Source organism: Melanotaenia boesemani, chromosome 16 (assembly GCF_017639745.1).
Source record: "Melanotaenia boesemani isolate fMelBoe1 chromosome 16, fMelBoe1.pri, whole genome shotgun sequence".
NCBI lineage: Eukaryota > Metazoa > Chordata > Actinopteri > Atheriniformes > Melanotaeniidae > Melanotaenia > Melanotaenia boesemani.
In genome coordinates, this window is record NC_055697.1 from 34387028 (window position 1) to 34410280 (window position 23253).

At 45.9% G+C, this 23253-nt stretch overlaps 1 protein-coding gene across 2 annotated transcripts in view; it reads right to left on the reverse strand.

The window, feature by feature from the left end:
- slc30a6 (solute carrier family 30 member 6) overlaps positions 1-23253 on the reverse strand; it is a 109258-nt gene that overhangs the window by 72923 nt on the left and 13082 nt on the right. For both annotated transcript variants that reach the window (XM_042009888.1, XM_042009889.1), the window contains exon 4: positions 15464-15548. In XM_042009888.1, coding sequence (XP_041865822.1) covers positions 15464-15548 — 85 coding nt within the window. The remainder of the gene's footprint in view (positions 1-15463; positions 15549-23253) is intronic.

Sequence of the window (23253 nt, forward strand, 5' to 3'; positions counted from 1 at the left end):
ATACCGGTATATACCGGTTCATACCGGTTCGTATCAGTTCATACAGGTTTATACCGGTTCATACCGGTATATACCGGTTCATACCGGTTCGTACCAGTTCATACCGGTTTATACCGGTTCGTGCCGATCAGACCACACTACTAGTTACCATTCAGACTGTTGGTTACTAACCAGACTGCTAGTTAGTGACCAGGCTGCTAGTTACTGGCTAGACAAACATCAATAACCAGATTAACTGATTTCTTGGCTCCTCGTGAACGCAGTGATCAGACTGATTATAAATCAATTTAAAAAATAATCCTTTATTAGTCCCACATTGGGAAATTCCTTCTCTGATGTAAGCCATCCTGGTTGCTGGGAGCAGCGGGTTGCCAGATTCCGGCGCCTACATCAGGGGTCTCCAACCTGCGCCCAGTCGGGGGTTGAAACCTTGCTCAGGACCCACAGTGGTTTACCTTAGTTGCCAGCCCGAAGACTGGAACCCAGCCAGACCCAAGACCACCTCTGTAACCACTAGGCTACCACTCCCCTTACAACATTGACGACTTCCAGCAGATTTTCTGATTCCAGACGGGTGATGGGATAAAGATTCAGGAAGTCCAGCGGCTTCGGCCCCTGATAGACCGGTTTTCTGATGGCTGTCCTCTGATCGTGTTTGTACTGAAACACTCCAGGCTGCAGCTGTGTGTGGGCCTAGTTTGCAGCAATGCTGAAACTTAATCTGATGATGATTCTACAGAACTAACTGTGTGTGCGCACGTGCATGTGAACGTGCACAGTCAGGCCGGTCGTCTGGTATCAGATTGTGCAGGAAAGAACTGGATCAGCTTCCAGCGTTTCACTAACTAAACACATCAGGTCTCTGAGCTGCTGGACAGCAAAACAAACAGAAAACACTGAGAGGGCCAAGATCAGCGGCAGGAAGCTGCAGGACCCACACACACACCAGTCAAAACAGGCCAGAACCGGTCAGAACTGGACTGAAGCGGACATTTCTGACATGACGGTGGGGATCCAGAGGTCCCAGATGATGGCGGAAGATGAGACGTGGACGAGCAACAGCTGATCATTTAACTGGTTTCAGGTCATCGGTTTTACAGCCTCAGCCAGTAAAGTGTGTGTGTGTGTGTGTACTGACGTGTCCGTTAAGCCCACAGCCATGAGCTAATGGGGCAAGAGTGTGCTGTGGTGCAACGTGCACACTCGCGGCATCAGATATTACTTACATCGAGCACGGAACGAGACGCGTGACGCCATGTTTACACATTACATGCTACTACTCAGCAGACACCAATAGTAGTATTTATTACTAATGTTTAGTGCTGGGCAACGATTAATCGCATTGTTATGCGCAGAATGTCTCTTTCCTTCAAAAGAAGCTATACAAAGAAAATACAGTAAATTTTGGTTTAACAAACACGACATCAGGGGTCTTCAACCTGCGGCTCTGGACCTTCCACAATGCCTCTAAATACGTAACTAAAATATTTTTTTAATCCATCTTTCTTGTCATTAGGTTGGAAACCAGGGATTTTTTTTCATCATTTCCACAAATATCTACATCCCTTAGAAGAAAGTCTCTTTATCCCCTTTTATAAAGGTTTTATGTTTTTCTTTATTTTAAAACCTAAATCTGTAAATAAAAACATGGTTCTTTAAAAATAACAAGCATCCTATGGTGGCTCTTTATTAAAATATATATGAAGTTTCCTTTTTGAAAAGTCTGGTAACATTTGCAGCTCTAAAGGAAAATTTATTCATATAGCACATTTCATGTACAAGACAATTCAAAGTGCTTTACATAAAACATTTCAGCAGGTGCAGAAAGCAAAACAAGTTCATTAAAAAAAATAATAAATAAATTAAAAATAAATAAAGATTAAAAGAAATGCAATTAATGTAATAAAAGCAGAAGAAATATGCTAAAATGAAATAGATAAAATGCAAGAAATAAGGTTAAAGACAATACTAAAACATGATCCAGTTTAAAGATTCCAGCTTAAAGAACCAGATCCAGCTCTGGACTGTAAATAAAAACTAGTCCATGCAGCAGAGAACAGGTGGGTCTTTAACCTGGATCTAAATAAACTGAGTGTTTCAGCTGATCTGAGGCTTTGTGGGAGTTTGTTCCAGACATGTGGAGCATAGAAGCTGAATGCAGCTTCTCCATGTCTGGTTCTGACTCTGGAACTGATAAGAACCTGGATCCAGATGACCTGAGGGTTCTGGTAGGTTCATACTGGATCAAGAGGTCTCTGATGTATGTTGGTCCTAAACCATTCAGAGCTTTCTGGACCAGCAGCAGAACTTTAAAGTCTATCCTCTGACGGACCGGCAGCCAGTGTAAAGGCAAGGCAAGGCAGTTTATTTATATAGCACATTTCATGTACAGGACAATTCAAAGTGCTTTACATAAAACAAAGATATTACAGATATTTAGAATAGTAAAAGGCATCAACACATAATCAACACATAATCACAATAAAATAATAAATTACATTAAAATGATTAAAAGCAAGATTAGTTAAAAAAAAGTTACCGTGCAGATTTCATGCATAGGCGCATGAGAAAAGAAATTTTTTTAACCTGGATTTAAAAATGTCTACATTTGGGGAAAGTTTAATCTCCACTGGCAGTTTGTTCCGCTTGTTTGCAGCATAACAGCTAAATGCTGCTTCTCCATGTTTAGTCTGGACTCTGGTCTGGACTCTGGTCTGGACCCTGGTCTGGACTCTGGTCTGGACTAGTTGACCAGAGTCTTTGGATCTAAGAGCTCTGCTAGGTTTATATTCTCTGAACATATCACAGATGTATTCTGGGCCTAAACCATTCTGGGATTTGTAAGCAAGCAGAAGGGTTTTAAAATCTATTCTGTGACTGACAGGAAACCAGTGTAAAGATTTCAAAACTGGTGTGATGTGTTCAGATCTCTTAGTCCTCGTTAAAACTCTAGCAGCAGCGTTCTGGATGAGCTGCAGATGTTTAATGCTCTTTTTAGGAAGTCCTGTTAAAGACCTCAGAGCTGGACTGATGTGGTCCACTTTCTTGGTCTTAGTGAGGAATGGAGCAGCAGAGTTCTGGATCAGCTGCAGGTGTCTGACTGGTATTTTAGGTAGAACCTGTAAAAACACTGTTACAATAATCAAGCCGACTAAAGATGGAAGCTGGACTAGTTTTTCCAGGTCCTGCTGAGACATCAGATCTTTTACCCTTGACATGTTCTTAAGCTGATAGTAGGCTGACTTTGTGGTTCCCTTCATGTGGTTCTCAAAGTTCAGGTCTGAGTCCATCACTAGACCCAGATTTCTGTCTGGTTGGTGGTTTTAGGTCTGAGTCCATCACTAGACCCAGATTTCTGTCTGGTTGGTGCTTTTTAGGTGTATAGACTGAAGCTCTGTGGTGACCTTTAATCGTTTCTCTTTGGCTCCAAAAACCATCACCTCAGTTTAGTTTTTGTTTAACTGGAGAAAGTTCAGACACATCCAGTCATTAATCTCCTCAATACATTTACCAAGAGCCTGTACGGGGCCTCGGTCTCCTGGTGACATTGTAATATATACCTGTGTGTCATCTGCGTAGCTATGGTAACTAATGTTGTTCTTTATGACCTGTACCAGTGGGAGCATGTAGATGTTAAACAGAAGAGGCCCCAGGATGGATCCTTGGGGAACTCCACATGTAATTCTTGTCTGTTCAGATGTAAAGTTACCTACTGACACAAAGTACTTCCTGTTCTCTAAATAAGATTTAAACCAGTGTAGCACCAGAGAGGCCCACCCAGTTCTCCAATCGGGAGTAATATTTTGTGGTCGACAAAAAGCAGCACTGAGGTCCAGTAAGACAAAGACTGACATTTTTCCATCGTCTGTATTTAAACACATGTGATTAATGACTTTGGTCAGAGCATCTCGGTGCTGTGGTGCCGTCTAAAACCTGACTGGAAGACATCGTAGCAGTTGTTTATGTTAAAAAGTCGTTTAGCTGATGAAAAATGGCTTTTTGATGATCTTACTTAGAAAAGGAAGATCTGAGATCGGCCTGTAGTTGCTCATTTGTGTCTAGATTGTCCCTTTTTAGCAGAGGTTGCTAGAGTTTTAACCAGGACTAAGCGATCTGAACACATCACACCAGTTTTGAAATCTTTACACTGGCTTCCTGTCAGTCACAGAATAGATTTTAAAACCCTTCTGCTTGTTTACATCCCAAAATGGTTTAGGCCCAGAATACATCTGTGATATGTTCAGAGAATATAAACCTAGCAGAGCTCTTAGATCCAAAGACTCTGGTCAACTAGTCCAAACCAGAGTCCAGACTAAACATGGAGAAGCAGCATTTAGCTGTTATGCTGCAAACAAGTGGAACAAACTGCCAGTGGAGATTAAACTTTCACCAAATGTAGACATTTTTAAATCCAGGTTAAAAACATTTCTTTTCTCATGCTCCTATGCATGAAATCTGCACGGTAACTTTTTAACTTATCTTGCTTTTCATCATTTTAATATAATTTATTATTTTATTATGATTATGTGTTGATGCCTTTTACCATTTCTAAATATCTGTAATGTCTTTGTTTTATGTAAAGCACTTTGAATTGTCCTGTACATGAAATGTGTTGAACAAATAAACTGCCTTGTCTAACTTCCATCCATGCACCTTCACTGCTTCATTATCCAGATTTCTGGATATAAATTCTCTAAACTTTCATTCTGTGACGGTTTTGCTCAGGTGTATCACAAACCAAATTTTATTCATTTATTTTTCCGGGGTGCCAGCCAGGTCTTTCTCCTGACATTTATAATTTACCTGAGACCTAATAACCACTCCACAAAGGATGTTCATAAATAGTTCATACAAACACCCCGTTGGCAAAGATAAAGAAACATACCCAACACCAGTTCATAATGACACTATACATTTATACATATAGCAACCAAGCAAACAACAAAAAAAATAATGCCATGGCAACCGTTCAGCTCAAAATAGTTTCATCAAAAAATGAAACCCACCCCCCCAAAAAACAAAACAAAAAACAAGAAAAATAAATAATAGTTCAGTTCTTTTCAGTTCAGTTCAAGCCATCAAAAATTAGAAAAACAAAAAAGAGGGGGAAAACCATCACTTCAATCCGGCCTCTGAATAAATCAGTTCCACCTTGTAAGGCCTAGTTCAATCCAGGTCCAAACCAATTTAACGAAAAGCACCGTAAACTCCACTCCGGGTTTTCCAATTAGTCCTGCGGTGGGGCACCAAAACAAGGAAATGACAGATGTCCGAGGGTAATTTCTCCTCGGCAACACATAAGCAAGCAGAAAGGGAAAGGATAATACCAGACTGGCACTCACGACACCGGTCTTCCACTCCAGTATCCAGGAAGAATAAAGATTAACTCCATCCGGCGAGTCTGTTGTCCGTCGTGCTGCCCAGGCGTAAGTCTCTAACCGCTCGTCTGAACTCGTCTGCCCTCGATCACACCTGTTACCGCTCTCTCTCTCTCTCTCTCTCTCTCCGGCTGTCCAACTCCTCCCCTTCAGGTAAATGCTGTCCCATTTTTAGAACTTTTTGGTCCAGCCTCTCAAGGCCAAAAGAAAATTCTACTGGCTGATTTCAGGCAGGGTGGAGCAGTGAAGCAGGTGAGTTTAATCAGATTCACGCATATGACATGGCAGACAATCAGGCTGTCACAAGCTTGACTGTTTAGCTTCACCTCTGCACCTGCAGCCTCCGCTACCGGGAGTTAAGGGTTAACATCTCATTTCCGGGTGTAGCGTCAGGTCTGTAGATGTAACTATAAACATGTGTGGTATCCACAGAAAGTCCAGAATCTCAGCTACCAGCTCAGTAAAACCATTTCTATCACCAACAAACACAGTTAAGACAACAATAATTAAAAAACCAGGTACACAAAGTCTGAAAAACATGTAAACACAGATGATGTTTCCCCATGAACACGAACAAACGGTTCCTCTACTGAAAGCTCACATCTCACAGATTCCACAGCTGGAAGTTTCATCTTAATATGACCAAGATCCACTGAACCAGAGACAGAAGAAGACCCGAGTTATGCTGCACGTTTGTAAAAGTCAGAAAACATGTCTTACCTTTACTGTCTGGCTTAAATTAAAATAACATTTATTAAAAAATAATAAATAAAAGTTTCCCTCCAAAAATCACGATGTTCTGCCATCTGCAGGTTTAAACAAAGAGAAACGTCGGTTCTTTTTCTTCTTAAGTTCCAGACAGAAAACGTGTCTTCATGTTAATAAAGCCGCTCTCTCCTGGTTCCATCATCACCGCGGCAGCAGGGCCAGACATGGACACCATGTTTCTGTGGTCAAAGTCAAAAACCCGAAAAATCAAAAACATTAACGTGCGTTTAACACGTTAACGTGCCCAGCACTACTAATATTATTATCGTGTGTTTCTCTTTACATTTGGGTGGTTTACTTTTTAAACTTGAGTTTTGCGCATATAATTTAACTAGTCTGCTTATTTTAATATAGAATATCCTGGATCACATGTTCAAACCCATGGCCCGCGGGCCCCATCCGGCCTGTGAATGAATTATTTTTGGCCTGCATGATCTCATCTACTCACTATTAGAGCTGCCTGCTGATAGAGCGCACGCACCACCATACTACTACAAGTCCCACAATGCACTGCCAGTACGTTGGTGGTCCATCACGGCCTGGCTTGTTCTCTAGCAGCCTGACGGAGCTGCTCACCTTTCCCAACGACCCCTCTCTTCTGGCTGAAGGAACGTGGAGTTAGAAAGCAGAGAGTCTGTGGTTGGACGTAAAGCAGAGTGTCTGTGGAGACGGTGAGGCTGGAATGAAAGAGGACAGATACAAGCACCTGGACAAGAGACTAAGGCTCCAACAGGTAGAAGAGTTATTAACCCTTTAGGTGCCAGACTTCTAGTTTTAAGGGACAAAACAGAAGTAGAGTCACCATGGGAAATGGTGGCTGTAAAATGACTTCTCCACCATTTCTGGTAGGAGCTAGAGCTCCGTTTGGGATAATTACCACCTCAAAAGCACCACAGAAGAAGACAGAACCTGTAGTTCAGTTATGGCGGCGCCTGAGGCCCCTGGATCCACTCGCACATGAAAACACTTTATGTCTGGAGGAAGTTTGGCTGCTGACGGCCACCGTACACCCATTCCTCTGCTACACTCATCTTTACTACTAGATGGCAGAAATCCTGCAGACGGCAGCTTTAAATCAGCTGATGTGTTCAAGCCTCCACGGGCGTGGCAGGAGAGACCAGCACACAAACCTCCAGGAACCGGGTTAAAAACCTCCACCAGTCTACGATGAAGTAAAAACTGGATGGATACTCCAGAGATCAGAGTCCTGGTCCACCCTCTTAACTGGACCAGAGTCCTGGTTCCAGACCATGGTCCCACGTGAACTTTGGGATATTTACAGAGAACTTTTATTTTATCATTTTTGTCTCTCTTTTTTTTCTTTTTAATTATTTTTAAACATTTTCTTTATTTGTTCTTAAATCCTTATTTTAGTTTGTTTTTCTTATCTTACTTGCTTGTTTCAGATCTTTTTTTCTTTTTGAAATTCTTTCGTTTTATGTCTTTTTGATTCTCTGTTCTTCCTTTTTATCTGCTGCTGTTTGGTAGGAAACAGCTGAGAATCCATCATCATTGATCATCACTGCTGCAGATCGATCAGCTGGTTTCTGTTGGCGCTGTTCCACGCTGACAGACTGTGGCGTCCTCGTGTTGGATCAGCGGCGCTCTGATTAAGTCTGCACCAGCTTCCAGCGCCGTCTCTTCGCCTCTGAACGCCTGCTAAGCCGTCAGCCATGATGCTGCCAGAGCGAGCAGCGTTCCCTCTGAGGACGGTACAGGCTGTACGTTCCCAGCTCTGCCTGCGTCACTGCTCTGGAACACGGTATTAGACTTGCAAAGGGAGGTCAGCGGGGACGTGTGTGTGTCTTTATTTCAGTGTGCAAACTGACTTCTATGAGCTTCCACTCTGCTTCATGCAGAGTAAAGGCAGATGTGCACTGGATGTGCACATTCCTGGAAATAAGCATCCATCACCGGACAAGAAGTCAAGAAATTAAGCATGTTCAGCAAATAGATGTTGTTGAAATATTTACTTAGGAAATAAATGAAAGCATGAATCAAAAATTATTGTAAACTTAAATAGTAAAAATAATTTCAAATAAATATAAATGTGTAATTTTCAGCATTAACCTCTGAAGCCCCAAAACCCTTTCTACTGGAAAATAACATTTAAATAAAGAAGTGATTATTTCTCTGTGGTTGGCGTTGCCATGTCAAACGTGTTTGAGTGTAAAACGTGTCGGCATGTCAAACATCTCGGTGAGTAAAACATGTCGGCGAGTAAAACATGTTAGTGTGTAAAAGGTTTTGGTGTGTAAGACGTGTTAGCGTGTAAAACATGTTGGCGTGTAAAACGTGTCCGCGTGTAAGACGTGTCGGCGTGTAAGACGTGTTGGCATATAAAAGGTTTTGGCGTGTAAGACGTGTTAGCGTGTAAAACATGTTGGCGTGTAAAAGGTTATGGCGTGTAAGATGTGTTGCCTTGTAAAACGTGTTGGCGTGTAAAACGTGTTGGCATGTAAAACGTGTTGCCATGTAAAACCTGTCGGCGCTTAAAAATATTAGCGTGTAAAAGGTTTTGCCGTGTAAGATGTGCTTGCGTGTAAAACATGTTGGCGTGTAAAACATGTTAGTGTGTAAAAGATTTTGGCGTATAAAACGTGTTGGCGTGTAAGATGTCTTGGCATGTAAAAGGTTTTGCGGTGTGAGACGTGTTGGCGTGTAAAACCTGTTAGCGTGTAAAAGGTTTTGGCATGCAAGACATGTTAGCTTGTAAAACATGTTGGCGTGTAAAAGGTTTTGGCGTGTAAGACGTGTTTGCATGTAAAACGTGTTGGCATGTAAAACGTGTCGGCGCATAAAAATATTAGCGTGTAAAAGGTTTTGGCGTGTAAAACGTGTTGGCATGTAAAACGTAAAAGAGTGTAAAAGGTTTTGGCATGTAAAATGTGTTGGCGTGTAAGACGTGTTTGTGTGTAAAACATGTTGGCGTGTAAAACGTGTTGGCGTGTAAAATGTGTTGGCGTGTAAAAAATGTTAATGTGTAAAAGGTTTTGGCGTGTAAGACGTGTTTGCGTGTAAAACGTGTTGGCGTGTAAAAGGTTTTGGCGAGTAAGACGTGTTGGCGTGTAAAACGTGTTGGCGTGTAAAAGGTTTTGCGGTGTGAGACGTGTTGGCGTGTAAAACCTGTTAGCGTGTAAAAGGTTTTGGCATGCAAGACATGTTAGCTTGTAAAACATGTTGGCGTGTAAAAGGTTTTGGCGTGTAAGACGTGTTTGCATGTAAAACGTGTTGGCATGTAAAACGTGTCGGCGCATAAAAATATTAGCGTGTAAAAGGTTTTGGCGTGTAAAACGTGTTGGCATGTAAAACGTAAAAGAGTGTAAAAGGTTTTGGCATGTAAAATGTGTTGGCGTGTAAGACGTGTTTGTGTGTAAAACATGCTGGCGTGTAAAACGTGTTGGCGTGTAAAATGTGTTGGCGTGTAAAAAATGTTAATGTGTAAAAGGTTTTGGCGTGTAAGACGTGTTTGCGTGTAAAACGTGTTGGCGTGTAAAAGGTTTTGGCGAGTAAGACGTGTTGGCGTGTAAAACGTGTTGGCGTGTAAAAGGTTTTGGCATGTAAGACATGTTAGCTTGTAAAACATGTTGCTGTGTAAAACGTGTCGGCGCGTAAAAAATGTTAGCGTGTAAAAGGTTTTGGCATGCAAGACGTGTCTGCGTGTAAAATGTGTTCCCGTGTAAAACGTGTTAGCATGTAAAATGTGTTAGCGTGTAAGATGTGTTGGCGTGTAAAACGTGTTTTTGTGTAAAACGTGTTGGCGTGTAAAACGTGTCGGCATGTAAAACATGTCAGTGTGTAAAAAATGTTAGCGTGTAAAAGGTGTTGGCGTGTTAGATGTGTTTGCGTGTAAAACGTGTTGCCGTGTAAAACTTGTTTGCGTGTAAAAGGTTTTGGCGTGTAAAACGTGTTGGCGTATAAAAGGTTTTGGCGTGTAAGACGTGTTGCCATGTAAAACGTGTTGGCATGTAAAACGTGATAGAGTGTAAAAGGTTTTGGCATGTAAAACGTGTCGGCGTGTAAGATGTGTTGGCATGTAAAACGTGTAGGCATGTAAAAAATATTAGTGCGTAAAAGGATTTGGCATGTAAGACGTGTTTGCGTGTAAAACGTGTTGGCGTGTAAAAGGTTTTGGCGAGTAAGACATGTAAAACGTGTTGGCGTGTAAAAGGTTTTGCTGTGTAAGACGTGTTGGCGTGTAAAATGTGTTGGCGTACTGGAAAATAACATTTAAATAAAGAAATGATTATTTCTCTGTGGTTGGCGTTGCCATGTCAAACGTCTTTGCGTGTAAAACGCGTCGGCATGTAAAACGTGTCGGCATGTAAAACATGTCGGCATGTAAAACATGTTACTGTGTAAAAGGTTTTGGTGTGTAAGACGTGTTAGTGTGTAAAACATGTTGCCGTGTAAAATGTGTCGGCGTGTAAAACGTGTCCGCGTGTAAAAAATGTTAGCGTGTAAAAGGTGTTGGCGTGTTAGATGTGTTTGCGTCTAAAACGTGTTGCCGTGTAAAACTTGTTAGAGTGTAAAAGGTTTTGGTGTGTAAAACGTGTTGGCGTATAAAAGGTTTTGGCGTGCAAGACATGTTGGCGTGTAAGAAGTGTTGCCGTGTAAAACGTGTTGGCATGTAAAACGTGATAGAGTGTAAAAGGTTTTGGCATGTAAAACGTGTCGGCGTGTAAGATGTGTTGGCATGTAAAACGTGTCGGCATGTAAAAAATGTTAGTGTGTAAAAGGATTTGGCGAGTAAGACGTGTTTGCGTGTAAAACGTGTTGGCGTGTAAAAGGTTTTGGCGAGTAAGACGTGTTGGCATGTAAAACGTGTTGGTGTGTAAAAGGTTTTGGCGTGTAAGACGTGTTGGCGTGTAAAATGTGTTGGCGTACTGGAAAATAACATTTAAATAAAGAAATGATTATTTCTCTGTGGTTGGCGTTGCCATGTCAAACGTGTTTGCGTGTAAAACGTGTCAGCATGTAAAACGTGTCGGCATGTAAAACGTGTCGGCGAGTAAAACATGTTAGAGTGTAAAAGGTTTTGGTGTGTAAGACGTGTTAGCGTGCAGAACATGTTGGCGTGTAAAATGCGTCGGCATGTAAAACGTGTCCGCGTGTAAGACATGTTGGCGTATAAAAGGTTTTGGCGTGTAAGACGTGTTAGCGTGTAAAACATGTTGGCGTGTAAAAGGTTTTGGCGTGTAACACGTGTTGCCTTGTAAAACGTGTTGGCATGTAAAACGTGTCGGCGTGTAAAACGTGTCGGCGCGTAAAACATGTTAGGGTGTAAAAGGTTTTGGCGTGTAAGACGTGTTGGCGTGTAAGATGTGTTAGCGTGTAAAAGGTTTTGCGGTGTGAGACATGTTGGCGTGTAAAACCTGTTAGCTTGTAAAAGGTTTTTGCGTGTAAGACATGTTAGCGTGTAAAACGTGTTGCCGTGTAAAAGGTTTTGGCGTGTAAGACGTGTTGGCGTGTAAAACGTGTCGGCGTGTAAGACGTGTCGGTGCGTAAAACATGTTAGCGTGTAAAAGGTTTTGCCGTGTAAAACGTGTTGGGGTGTAAGATGTGTTAGCGTGTAGAAGATTTTGGCGTGTGAGACGTGTTGGCGTGTAAGATGTGTTAGCGTGTAAAAGGTTTTGGCATGTAAGACATGTTAGCTTGTAAAACATGTTGCTGTGTAAAACGTGTCGGCGCGTAAAAAATGTTAGCGTGTAAAAGGTTTTGGCGTGCAAGACGTGTCGCCGTGTGAAATGTGTTGGCGTGTAAAACGTGTTGGCGTATAAAAGGTTTTGGCGTGTAAGACGTGTTAGCGTGTAAAACATGTTGGCGTGTAAGACGTGTTGGCGTATAAAAGGTTTTGCCGTGTAAGACGTGTTGGCGTGTAAAAGGTTTTGGCGTGTAAGTAAGACATGTTGGCTCGTAAAAAGTGTTGGCGTGTAAAACGTGTTGGCATGTAAAAAGTGTCAGCGTGTAAAACGTGTCGGCGCGTAAAACATGTTAGCGTGTAAAAGGTTTTGGCATGTAAAATGTGTTAGCGTGTAAAAGGTTTTGGTGTGTCAGACGTGTTGGGGTGTAAAACGTGTTGCCGTGTAAAACCTGTCGGCACGTAAAAATATTAGCGTGTAAAAGGTTTTGCCGTGTAAGACGTGCTTGCGTGTAAAACATGTTGGCGTGTAAAACATGTTGCTGTGTAAAAGATTTTGGCGTATAAAACATGTCCGCATGTAAAATATGTTAGCGTGTAAAAGGTTTTGGCATGTAAAACGTGTTGGCGTGTAATATGTGTTGGCGTGTAAAACATGTCAGTGTGTAAAAAATGTTAGGATGTAAAAGGTGTTGGCGTGTAAAACTTGTTAGCGTGTAAAAGGTTTTGGCGTGTAAAACGTGTTGGCGTATAAAAGGTTTTGGCGTGTAAGACATGTTGGCGTGTAAGACGTGTTGCCGTGTAAGACGTGTTGGCATGTAAAACGTGACAGAGTGTAAAAGGTTTTGGCATGTAAAACGTGTCGGCGTGTAAGACGTGTTTGTGTGTAAAACGTGTTGGCATGTAAAACGTGTCGGCATGTAAAAAATGTTAGTGTGTAAAAGGATTTGGCGTGTAAGACGTGTTGGCGTGTAAAAGGTTTTGGCAAGTAAGACGTGTTGGCGTGTAAAACGTGTTGGCATGTAAAAAATGTTAGTGTGTAAAAGGTTTTGGCGTGTAAGACGTGTTGGCGCGTAAAATGTGTTGGCGTGTAAAAGGCGTTGGTGTGTAAAAGGGGTTGGCTTTGTGGCGCCACCGTGCATCAGAAACGTCTTCTTGGCTTTATTCCAGCCTTAGAGGAGCATTATTTTTCTTCTTTTCACACACACATAGAACTTTCTGCTCACTGGTTGATCTTTGGCTGCTCCTGATTGGATGTTACCTTCAATCTAAGCTCTCTGATTGATGGAAAGTCTGACAGGAAAGGCAGAGCAAAGAGGTGAAGGGAGGAGGTTCATAAAGGGGTCCTTAGACCAGTGGATCAGATCTACTGCAGGAATTTATTCTCTCCATTATAGGCAGAAGTAAATCTGTCAGATTCACTGAACCTGCAAAAACTGTGATGTAAACCTAGTTTATTGGTTCCTAATTCTAAAAAATTCCCTTCAGGAACATTCTGGAGGACTCTGTTTGTCCGTGTTTCAGGATGAGTAAAAACATTCCTGTTTGTCCAGAGCGGCTGCTTCAGGAAACTTCCAGAGACAGGAGACGAGTTGAGCACAGGGACAGTCTGACAGCACTGAGACTGGACCGCCGTCTGTGTTCTCATCATGGCCGAGTATCGATAGGAGTGTCGCCTTCTCCCATTTGTTCAATACCACTTCCTGTCTGCATGACACCCAATGCCACCTCCCAGGATGATGGCTGAGTGTGTTGTCCTGCAGGAGGAGATCAGGTTGCCTGCTCCTCCTGGCTGACCGATGGAATCCCTCGGAGGATCTCATGTTGCCGTCTCTGACCCTGAATGCACCGTCTCGCTGCACATCTGCATGCAGCAAAGCATCGACATTCACCTGATTACACTTAAACGCACCGTCTCGCTGCACGTCTGCATGCGGCAAAGCACCGACATTCACCTGATTACACTTAAACGCACCGTCTCGCTGCACGTCTGCATGCAGCAAAGCACCGACATTCACCAAATTTAAATGCAATAAATTATATGAATTAGTCACCACTGTTAATACATGACTTTTCACAGCTTTAGTTTATATAACCACATTATATATATATATATATACACAGTTCTAACTCATGTAGGGCCAAAGAATATGGCCGTTTTTTGTTGCCTTGTCCCGATACATATGTCTGGATATCAGGGCTCCAGACTAACTTTTTTTACCAAGACCACAGGGGCCCCTAACTTAAATTTTTAGGAATGCAAGCAGAAAATTTAGGGGCGCACACTGAAATCACCTTGCAAAGCAAATATTCACATTTCCTCTAATTTTCACTGTATTAGTAATACATACTTGAACTTGAAATTCAGAAATTACAAGTTTACAATTCACATGTTTTGTGCAGCAGCTGACATAAAAAAAACATCTTACTGGCGGCACGAATACATAACAAGTAGACATAGAACTTTTCAAATCAAATCAGATTTGATGTGATTTTCACTTTGTAGTCGAGCAGTAAGAACAGCAGCTATTGGCTGTCCTAGAAGTTGCTAGAAGTCGCTAATTAGCATAATCAGCCTGGTACATATAGTTGTTATGGATGCTGCCATAAAGAGGGACGTAGAGGGAAAGACAGAAATTTATAAAAAGACAACCTAAAAATGTTTAGAAGAGCAAAATAATTTTAAGTGTGTTGAGGCAAAAAGTGTATTTTGTTTTTTAATTAGGAGTTTGGAACATCACAACACTGCAGCTGCTGCTGCGAGAAGACCGAGCCTCGTATGAGAGGGTCTGCACAGCACCGCTCCTCGTTAGGATAAACTACCTTCATTCACCTCCGTCTCCAAAAGTCTCCAAACCCCAGAAAAACTCGCTAGATTTGTTGTTAGTTGCTTAAAAAAATCGTTAGAGAGGTCTGAAAACTAAAATGTAACGTAAAAAATGTATCATCACCACTGATGAAACATTCACTCACACTGTCTCACATTTTAGTCGCAAAATGCCACCATTTGGTCGCAGTCTGGAGCCACTGGAGATTGGTGATGAATTCAGTATCATCAGCATAAAAAGACACCAGTAGGATTTAAGTAAACTGTTTCTACAAACATTTTATTCCAAACAAGGAACCGGCTCTCAGAAATCTCAGAAATCAGAGGGTCGCCCCCCAACAGCAACCCCTACCACCCAGAAAAGATCCAGTTTATTTTATTTTCTATAATTACTTGATTAATATCTGATACCTGCCACCTGCACACACATAGGTGAGCTGCACTCCCACCTGCAGACAGAGAGCACCTTAGAAATAGTCACATCAACCACCTGAAGATCAGATAGAAGATAGATTTTAATAAATAGGAGCAGGTGGGGGAAGCAGGTGGAGAAGTTTCCTGCTCCGGTAAACTAAGAACTTCATGTCCATCAGCACGCGGGCAGCTGAACCACCGTTTCCTCGTCGCCGTGGTTGCTGAGGTGAACTAACGGTGAAATGGACGTCCATGTGACAGATGTGATCTCTGCACTGGGACCAGTCTGTTTCTCTAACATGCCCTTTAAAACACCACATCTCCACTTGCAGTCTGTGTGTGTGTGTGTGTGTGTGTGTGTGTGTGTGTGTGTGTGTGTGTGTGTGTGTGTGTGTGTGTGTGTGTGTGTATCTTCGTTTGCACGTGTGAACTGACCCATGCTGTTGGTGGAGCTGCACCACATCAGCAGACAGCCGGTACACAGCAGGTTGAACGCCCCGAACAGCAGGATCCTCCACGACTGGAAAGAAAGAAAACCAGTGTTAGACAGCAGCTGCTGGAGGAGAGGGGATCGATCTCTGGGCCCAGGCCGGCCGCTGGGTCTGCAGCGTGATGTCTACCAGTTTAAACTGGGAGAGGAGCCAGTGGTGGCATTTATAAACCACTGTGTAGGATGTAAACTGAAAGTCTATGTACAACCAAAAGCTTAAAATTCAAGATTCAAAGATTCAAAGTGTTTGTCATTTGCCCAGAAAGGAAACAAGATTTCCTCCAAATTAAATTCTTACGTTCCCGTCCAAACTGAAAGATTATAAAAGAAAAACAGCTGAGAAAAAATACAAGATAAAGAAAAAAGAGTAAATAATCTACTTACACAAATGTGAAGCGTGCTACACAAGCCTCTACACCACCTCCACCCTGAACACTTACACCACCTCTGCCCTGAACACTTACACCACCTCCGCCCTGAACACTTACACCACCTCCGCCCTGGACACCTACAGGACCTCCACCCTGAACACCTACACCACCTCCGCCCTGAACACCTACATGACTGCCGCCCTGAACACCTACACCACCTCTACCCTGAACACTTACAAGACCTCTGCCCTGAACACTTACACGACCTCCACCCTGAACACTTACACAAACTCTGCCCTGAACACATACTCGACCTCCGCACAGAACACCTACACCACCTCCACCCTGAACACCTACACGACCTCCACCCTGAACACTTACACCACCTCCACCCTGAACACCTACACCACCTCCACCCTGAACACCTACATGACCTCCACCCTGAACACTTACACCACCTCTGCCCTGAACACTTACACGACCTCTGCCCTGAACACTTACACGACCTCCACCCTGAACACTTACACCACCTCTGCCCTGAAGACTTACACCACCTCCGCCCTGAACACCTACACCACCTCTGCCCTGAACACCTACACGACCTCCGCTCTGAACACCTACACGACCTCCGCCCTGAACACCAACAAGACTGCCGCCCTGAACACCTACACGACCTCCACCCTGAACACCTACACAACCTCTACCCTGAACACCTACACGACCTTCGCCCTGAACACCAACAAGACCACCGCCCTGAAAACCTACACAACCTCCACCCTGAACACCTACACAAACTCTGCCCGGAACACATACTCGACCTCCGCCCTGAACACAAACAAGACGGCCGCCCTGAACACCTACACCACCTCCACCCTGAACACCTACACAACCTCCGCCCTGAACACCTACACAAACTCTGCCCTGAACACCTACACGACCTCCACCCTGAACACTTACACCACCTCCACCGTGGACACCTACAGGGCGTCCACCCTGAACACCTACACCACCTCCGCCCTGAACACCTACATGACTGCAGCCCTGAACACCTACACCACCTCTACCCTGAACACTTACACGACCTCTGCCCTGAACACTTACATGACCTCCACCCTGAACACTTACACAAACTCTGCCCTGAACACATACTCGACCTCCGCCGTGAACACAAACAAGACCGCCGCCCTGAACACCTACACCACCTCCACCCTGAACACCTACACAACCTCCGCCCTGAACACCTACACAAACTCTGCCCTGAACACCTACACGACCTCCACCCTGAACACTTACACCACCTCCACCCTGAACACTTACACCACCTCCACCCTGAACACCTACATGACCTCCACCCTGAACACTTACACCACCTCTGCCCTGAACACTTACACGACCTCCACCCTGAACACTTACACCACCTCTGCCCTGAACACTTACACCACCTCTGCCCTGAACACTTACACCACCTCCGCCCTGGACACTTACACCACCTCCGCCCTGAACACCTACACCACCTCTGCCCTGAACACCTACACGACCTCCGCTCTGAACACCTACACGACCTCCACCCTGAACACCAACAAGACTGCCGCCCTGAACACCTACACGACCTCCACCCTGAACACCTACACAACCTCTACCCTGAACACCTACACAACCTCCGCCCTGAACACCAACAAGATCACCGCCCTGAACACCTACACAACCTCCACCCTGAACACTTACACCACCTCTGCCCTGAACACTTACACGACCTCTGCCCTGAACACTTACACGACCTCCACCCTGAACACTTACACCACCTCTGCCCTGAAGACTTACACCACCTCCGCTCTGAACACTTACACCACCTCCGCCCTGAACACCTACACCACCTCTGCCCTGAACACCTACACGACCTCCGCTCTGAACACCTACACGACCTCCGCCCTGAACACCAACAAGACTGCCGCCCTGAACACCTACACGACCTCCACCCTGAACACCTACACAACCTCTACCCGGAACACATACTCGACCTCCGCCCTGAACACAAACAAGACCGCCGCCCTGAACACCTACACGACCTCCGCCCTGAACACCAACAAGACTGCCGCCCTGAACACCAACAAGACTGCCGCCCTGAACACCAACAAGACTGCCGCCCTGAACACCTACACAACCTCTACCCTGAACACCTACACAACCTCCGCCCTGAACACCAACAAGATCACCGCCCTGAACACCTACACAACCTCCACCCTGAACACTTACACCACCTCTGCCCTGAACACTTACACGACCTCTGCCCTGAACACTTACACGACCTCCACCCTGAACACTTACACCACCTCTGCCCTGAAGACTTACACCACCTCCGCCCTGAACACTTACACCACCTCCGCCCTGAACACCTACACCACCTCTGCCCTGAACACCTACACGACCTCCGCTCTGAACACCTACACGACCTCCGCCCTGAACACCAACAAGACTGCCGCCCTGAACACCTACACGACCTCCACCCTGAACACCTACACAACCTCTACCCTGAACACCTACACAACCTCCGCCCTGAACACCAACAAGATCACCGCCCTGAACACCTACACAACCTCCACCCTGAACACTTACACCACCTCTGCCCTGAACACTTACACGACCTCTGCCCTGAACACTTACACGACCTCCACCCTGAACACTTACACCACCTCTGCCCTGAAGACTTACACCACCTCCGCTCTGAACACTTACACCACCTCCGCCCTGAACACCTACACCACCTCTGCCCTGAACACCTACACGACCTCCGCTCTGAACACCTACACGACCTCCGCCCTGAACACCAACAAGACTGCCGCCCTGAACACCTACACGACCTCCACCCTGAACACCTACACAACCTCTACCCTGAACACCTACACGACCTCCGCCCTGAACACCAACAAGACCACCGCCCTGAACACCTACACAACCTCCACCCTGAACACCTACACAAACTCTGCCCGGAACACATACTCGACCTCCGCCCTGAACACAAACAAGACGGCCGCCCTGAACACCTACACCACCTCCACCCTGAACACCTACACAACCTCCGCCCTGAACACCTACACAAACTCTGCCCTGAACACCTATACGACTTCCACCCCGAACACTTACACCACCTCCACCCTGGACATCTACAGGACCTCCGCCCTGAACACCTACATGACTGCAGCCCTGAACACCTACACCACCTCTACCCTGAACACTTACACGACCTCTGCCCTGAACACTTACACAACCTCCACCCTGAACGCTTACACAAACTCTGCCCTGAACACCTACACGACCTCCGCCCTGAACACCAACAAGACCGCCGCCCTGAACACCTACACGAACTCTGCCCTGAACACCAACAAGACCGCCGCCCTGAACACCTACACGACCTCTGCCCTGAACACCAACAAGACCGCCGCCCTGAACACCTACACGACCTCCGCCCTGAACACCTACACAAACTCTGCCTTGAACACTTACACCACCTCCACCCTGAACACTTACACCACCTCCGCCCTGAACACCTACATGACTGCAGCCCTTAACACCTACAAGACTGCCGCCCTGAACACCTACACGACCTCCACCCTGAACACCTACACAACCTCTACCCTGAACACCTACACGACCTCCACCCTGAACACCAACAAGACCACCGCCCTGAACACCTACACAAACTCTGCCCGGAACACATACTCGACCTCCGCCCTGAACACAAACAAGACCGCCGCCCTGAACACCTACACGACCTCCGCCCTGAACACCAACAAGACTGCCGCCCTGAACACCAACAAGACTGCCGCCCTGAACACCTACACAACCTCTACCCTGAACACCTACACAACCTCTACCCTGAACACCTACACAACCTCCGCCCTGAACACCAACAAGATCACCGCCCTGAACACCTACACAACCTCCACCCTGAACACTTACACCACCTCTGCCCTGAACACTTACACGACCTCTGCCCTGAACACTTACACGACCTCCACCCTGAACACTTACACCACCTCTGCCCTGAAGACTTACACCACCTCCGCCCTGAACACTTACACCACCTCCGCCCTGAACACCTACACCACCTCTGCCCTGAACACCTACACGACCTCCGCTCTGAACACCTACACGACCTCCGCCCTGAACACCAACAAGACTGCCGCCCTGAACACCTACACGACCTCCACCCTGAACACCTACACAACCTCTACCCTGAACACCTACACAACCTCCGCCCTGAACACCAACAAGATTACCGCCCTGAACACCTACACAACCTCCACCCTGAACACTTACACCACCTCTGCCCTGAACACTTACACGACCTCTGCCCTGAACACAAAGAAGACGGCCGCCCTGAACACCTACACCACCTCCACCCTGAACACCTACACAACCTCCGCCCTGAACACCTACACAAACTCTGCCCTGAACACCTATACGACCTCCACCCCGAACACTTACACCACCTCCACCCTGGACATCTACAGGACCTCCGCCCTGAACACCTACATGACTGCAGCCCTGAACACCTACACCACCTCTACCCTGAACACTTACACGACCTCTGCCCTGAACACTTACACAACCTCCACCCTGAACGCTTACACAAACTCTGCCCTGAACACCTACACGACCTCCGCCCTGAACACCAACAAGACCGCCGCCCTGAACACCTACACGACCTCTGCCCTGAACACCAACAAGACCGCCGCCCTGAACACCTACACGACCTCCGCCCTGAACACCTACACAAACTCTGCCCTGAACACCTACACGACCTCCACCCTGAACACTTACACCACCTCCGCCCTGAACACCTACATGACTGCAGCCCTTAACACCTACACCACCTCTACCCTGAACACTTACACGACCTCCACCCTGAACACCTACGCAAACTCTGCCCGGAACACATACTCGACCTCCGCCCTGAACACAAACAAGACCGCCGCCCTGAACGCCTACACGACCTCCGCCCTGAACACCAACAAGACTGCCGCCCTGAACACCAACAAGACTGCCGCCCTGAACACCTACATGACCTCTACCCTGAACACCTACACAACCTCTGCCCTGAACACCTACACAACCTCCGCCCTGAACACCAACAAGATCGCCGCCCTGAACACCTACACAACCTCCACCCTGAACACCTACACAAACTCTGCCCGGAACACATACTCGACCTCCGCCCTGAACACCAACAAGACCGCCGCCCTGAACACCTACACAAACTCCGCCCTGAACACCAACAAGACCTATGCCCAGAACACCTACATGACCTCTGCCCTGAACACCAACAAGACCGCCGCCCTGAACACCTACACGACCTCTGCCCTGAACACAAACAAGACCGCCGCCCTGAACACCTACACGACCTCCGCCCTGAACACCAACAAGACCGCCGCCCTGAACACCTACATGACCTCCACCCTAAACACCTACACAAACTCTGCCCGGAACACATACTCGACCTCCGCCCTGAACACCAACAAGACCGCCGCCCTGAACACCTACACCACCTCCGCCCTGAACACCAACACAACCTCCGCCCTGAACACCAACAAGATCTCTGCCCTGAACACTTACACGACCTCCACCCTGAACACTTACACCACCTCTGCCCTGAACACTTACACCACCTCCGCCCTGAACACCTACACCACCTCCGGCCTGAACACTTACACCACCTCCACCCTGAACACTTACACCACCTCCACCCTGAACACCTACACAACCTCTACCCTGAACACCTACACAACCTCCGCCCTGAACACCAACAAGACCGCCGCCCTGAACACCTACACAACCTCCACCCTGAACACCTACACAAACTCTGCCCGGAACACATACTCGACCTCCGCCCTGAACACCAACAAGACGGCCGCCCTGAACACCTACACCACCTCCACCCTGAACACCTACACAACCTCCGCCCTGAACACCTACACAAACTCTGCCCTGAACACCTACACGACCTCCACCCTGAACACTTACACCACCTCCACCCTGGACACCTACAGGACCTCCACCCTGAACACCTACACCACCTCCGCCCTGAACACCTACATGACTGCCGCCCTGAACACCTACACCACCTCTGCCCTGAACACTTACACGACCTCTGCCCTGAACACTTACACCACCTCCACCCTGAACACTTACACCACCTCCGCCCTGAACACTTACACCACCTCCGCCCTGAACACTTACACCACCTCCGCCCTGAACACTTACACCACCTCCGCCCTGAACACCTACACCACCTCCGGCCTGAACACCTACACGACCTCCGCCATGAACACCTGAATAAATTCAAGTGGATCATACAGCTTCTTTTGAACTTCTTCACAATGAAAACCTGCAGGATACTGGCCCTCAAGGACCGGAGTTTGGCACCTCTGGTTTATAGTCTTGGATTTTTAACAGGACTTCCTAAAAAGAGCATTAAACATCTGCAGCTCATCCAGAAAGCTGCTGCTAGAGTTTTAACCAGGACAAAGAGATCTGAACACATCACACCAGTTTTGAAATCTTTACACTGGCTTCCTGTCAGTCACAGAATAGATTTTAAAACCCTTCTGCTTGTTTACATCCCAAAATGGTTTAGGCCCAGAATACATCTGTGATATGTTCAGGGAATATAAACCTAGCAGAGCTCTTAGATCCAAAGACTCTGGTCAACTAGTCCAGACCAGAGTCCAGACTAAACATGGAGAAGCAGCATTTAGCTGTTATGCTGCAAACAAGTGGAACAAACTGCCAGTGGAGATTAAACTTTCACCAAATGTAGACATTTTTAAATCCAGGTTAAAAACATTTCTTTTCTCATGCTCCTATGCATGAAATCTGCACGGTAACTTTTTAACTTATCTTGCTTTTAATCATTTTAATGTAATTTATTATTTTATTGTGATTATGTGTTAATGCCTTTTACTTTTTCTAAATATCTGTAATGTCTTTGTTTTATGTAAAGCACTTGAATTGTCCTGTACATGAAATGTGCTGTACAAATAAACTGCCTTGCCTAGTAAACATAGATGTTCACAGCAAAACTAGGAACCAGAGCCTGCACGGCTCCAGTTTTACCAACGCAGACACACCTGCCCGTTAGGATGACCAAACCCCACCCACTGATGTAGAACCTGCAACCCTGCCTGCATGTTAATCAATCAATCAATCAATCAACCTTTATTTATATAGCACCTTCTCATACCCCAGGGTAGCCAAAGTGCTGTACAGATAAAATTACAACAAATAAAACATCAAATCATAATAAAACAAGCAGTTTAAAACAGTAAAATAACAGATAAAAATATAATTAAATTAAAAGACCTAGC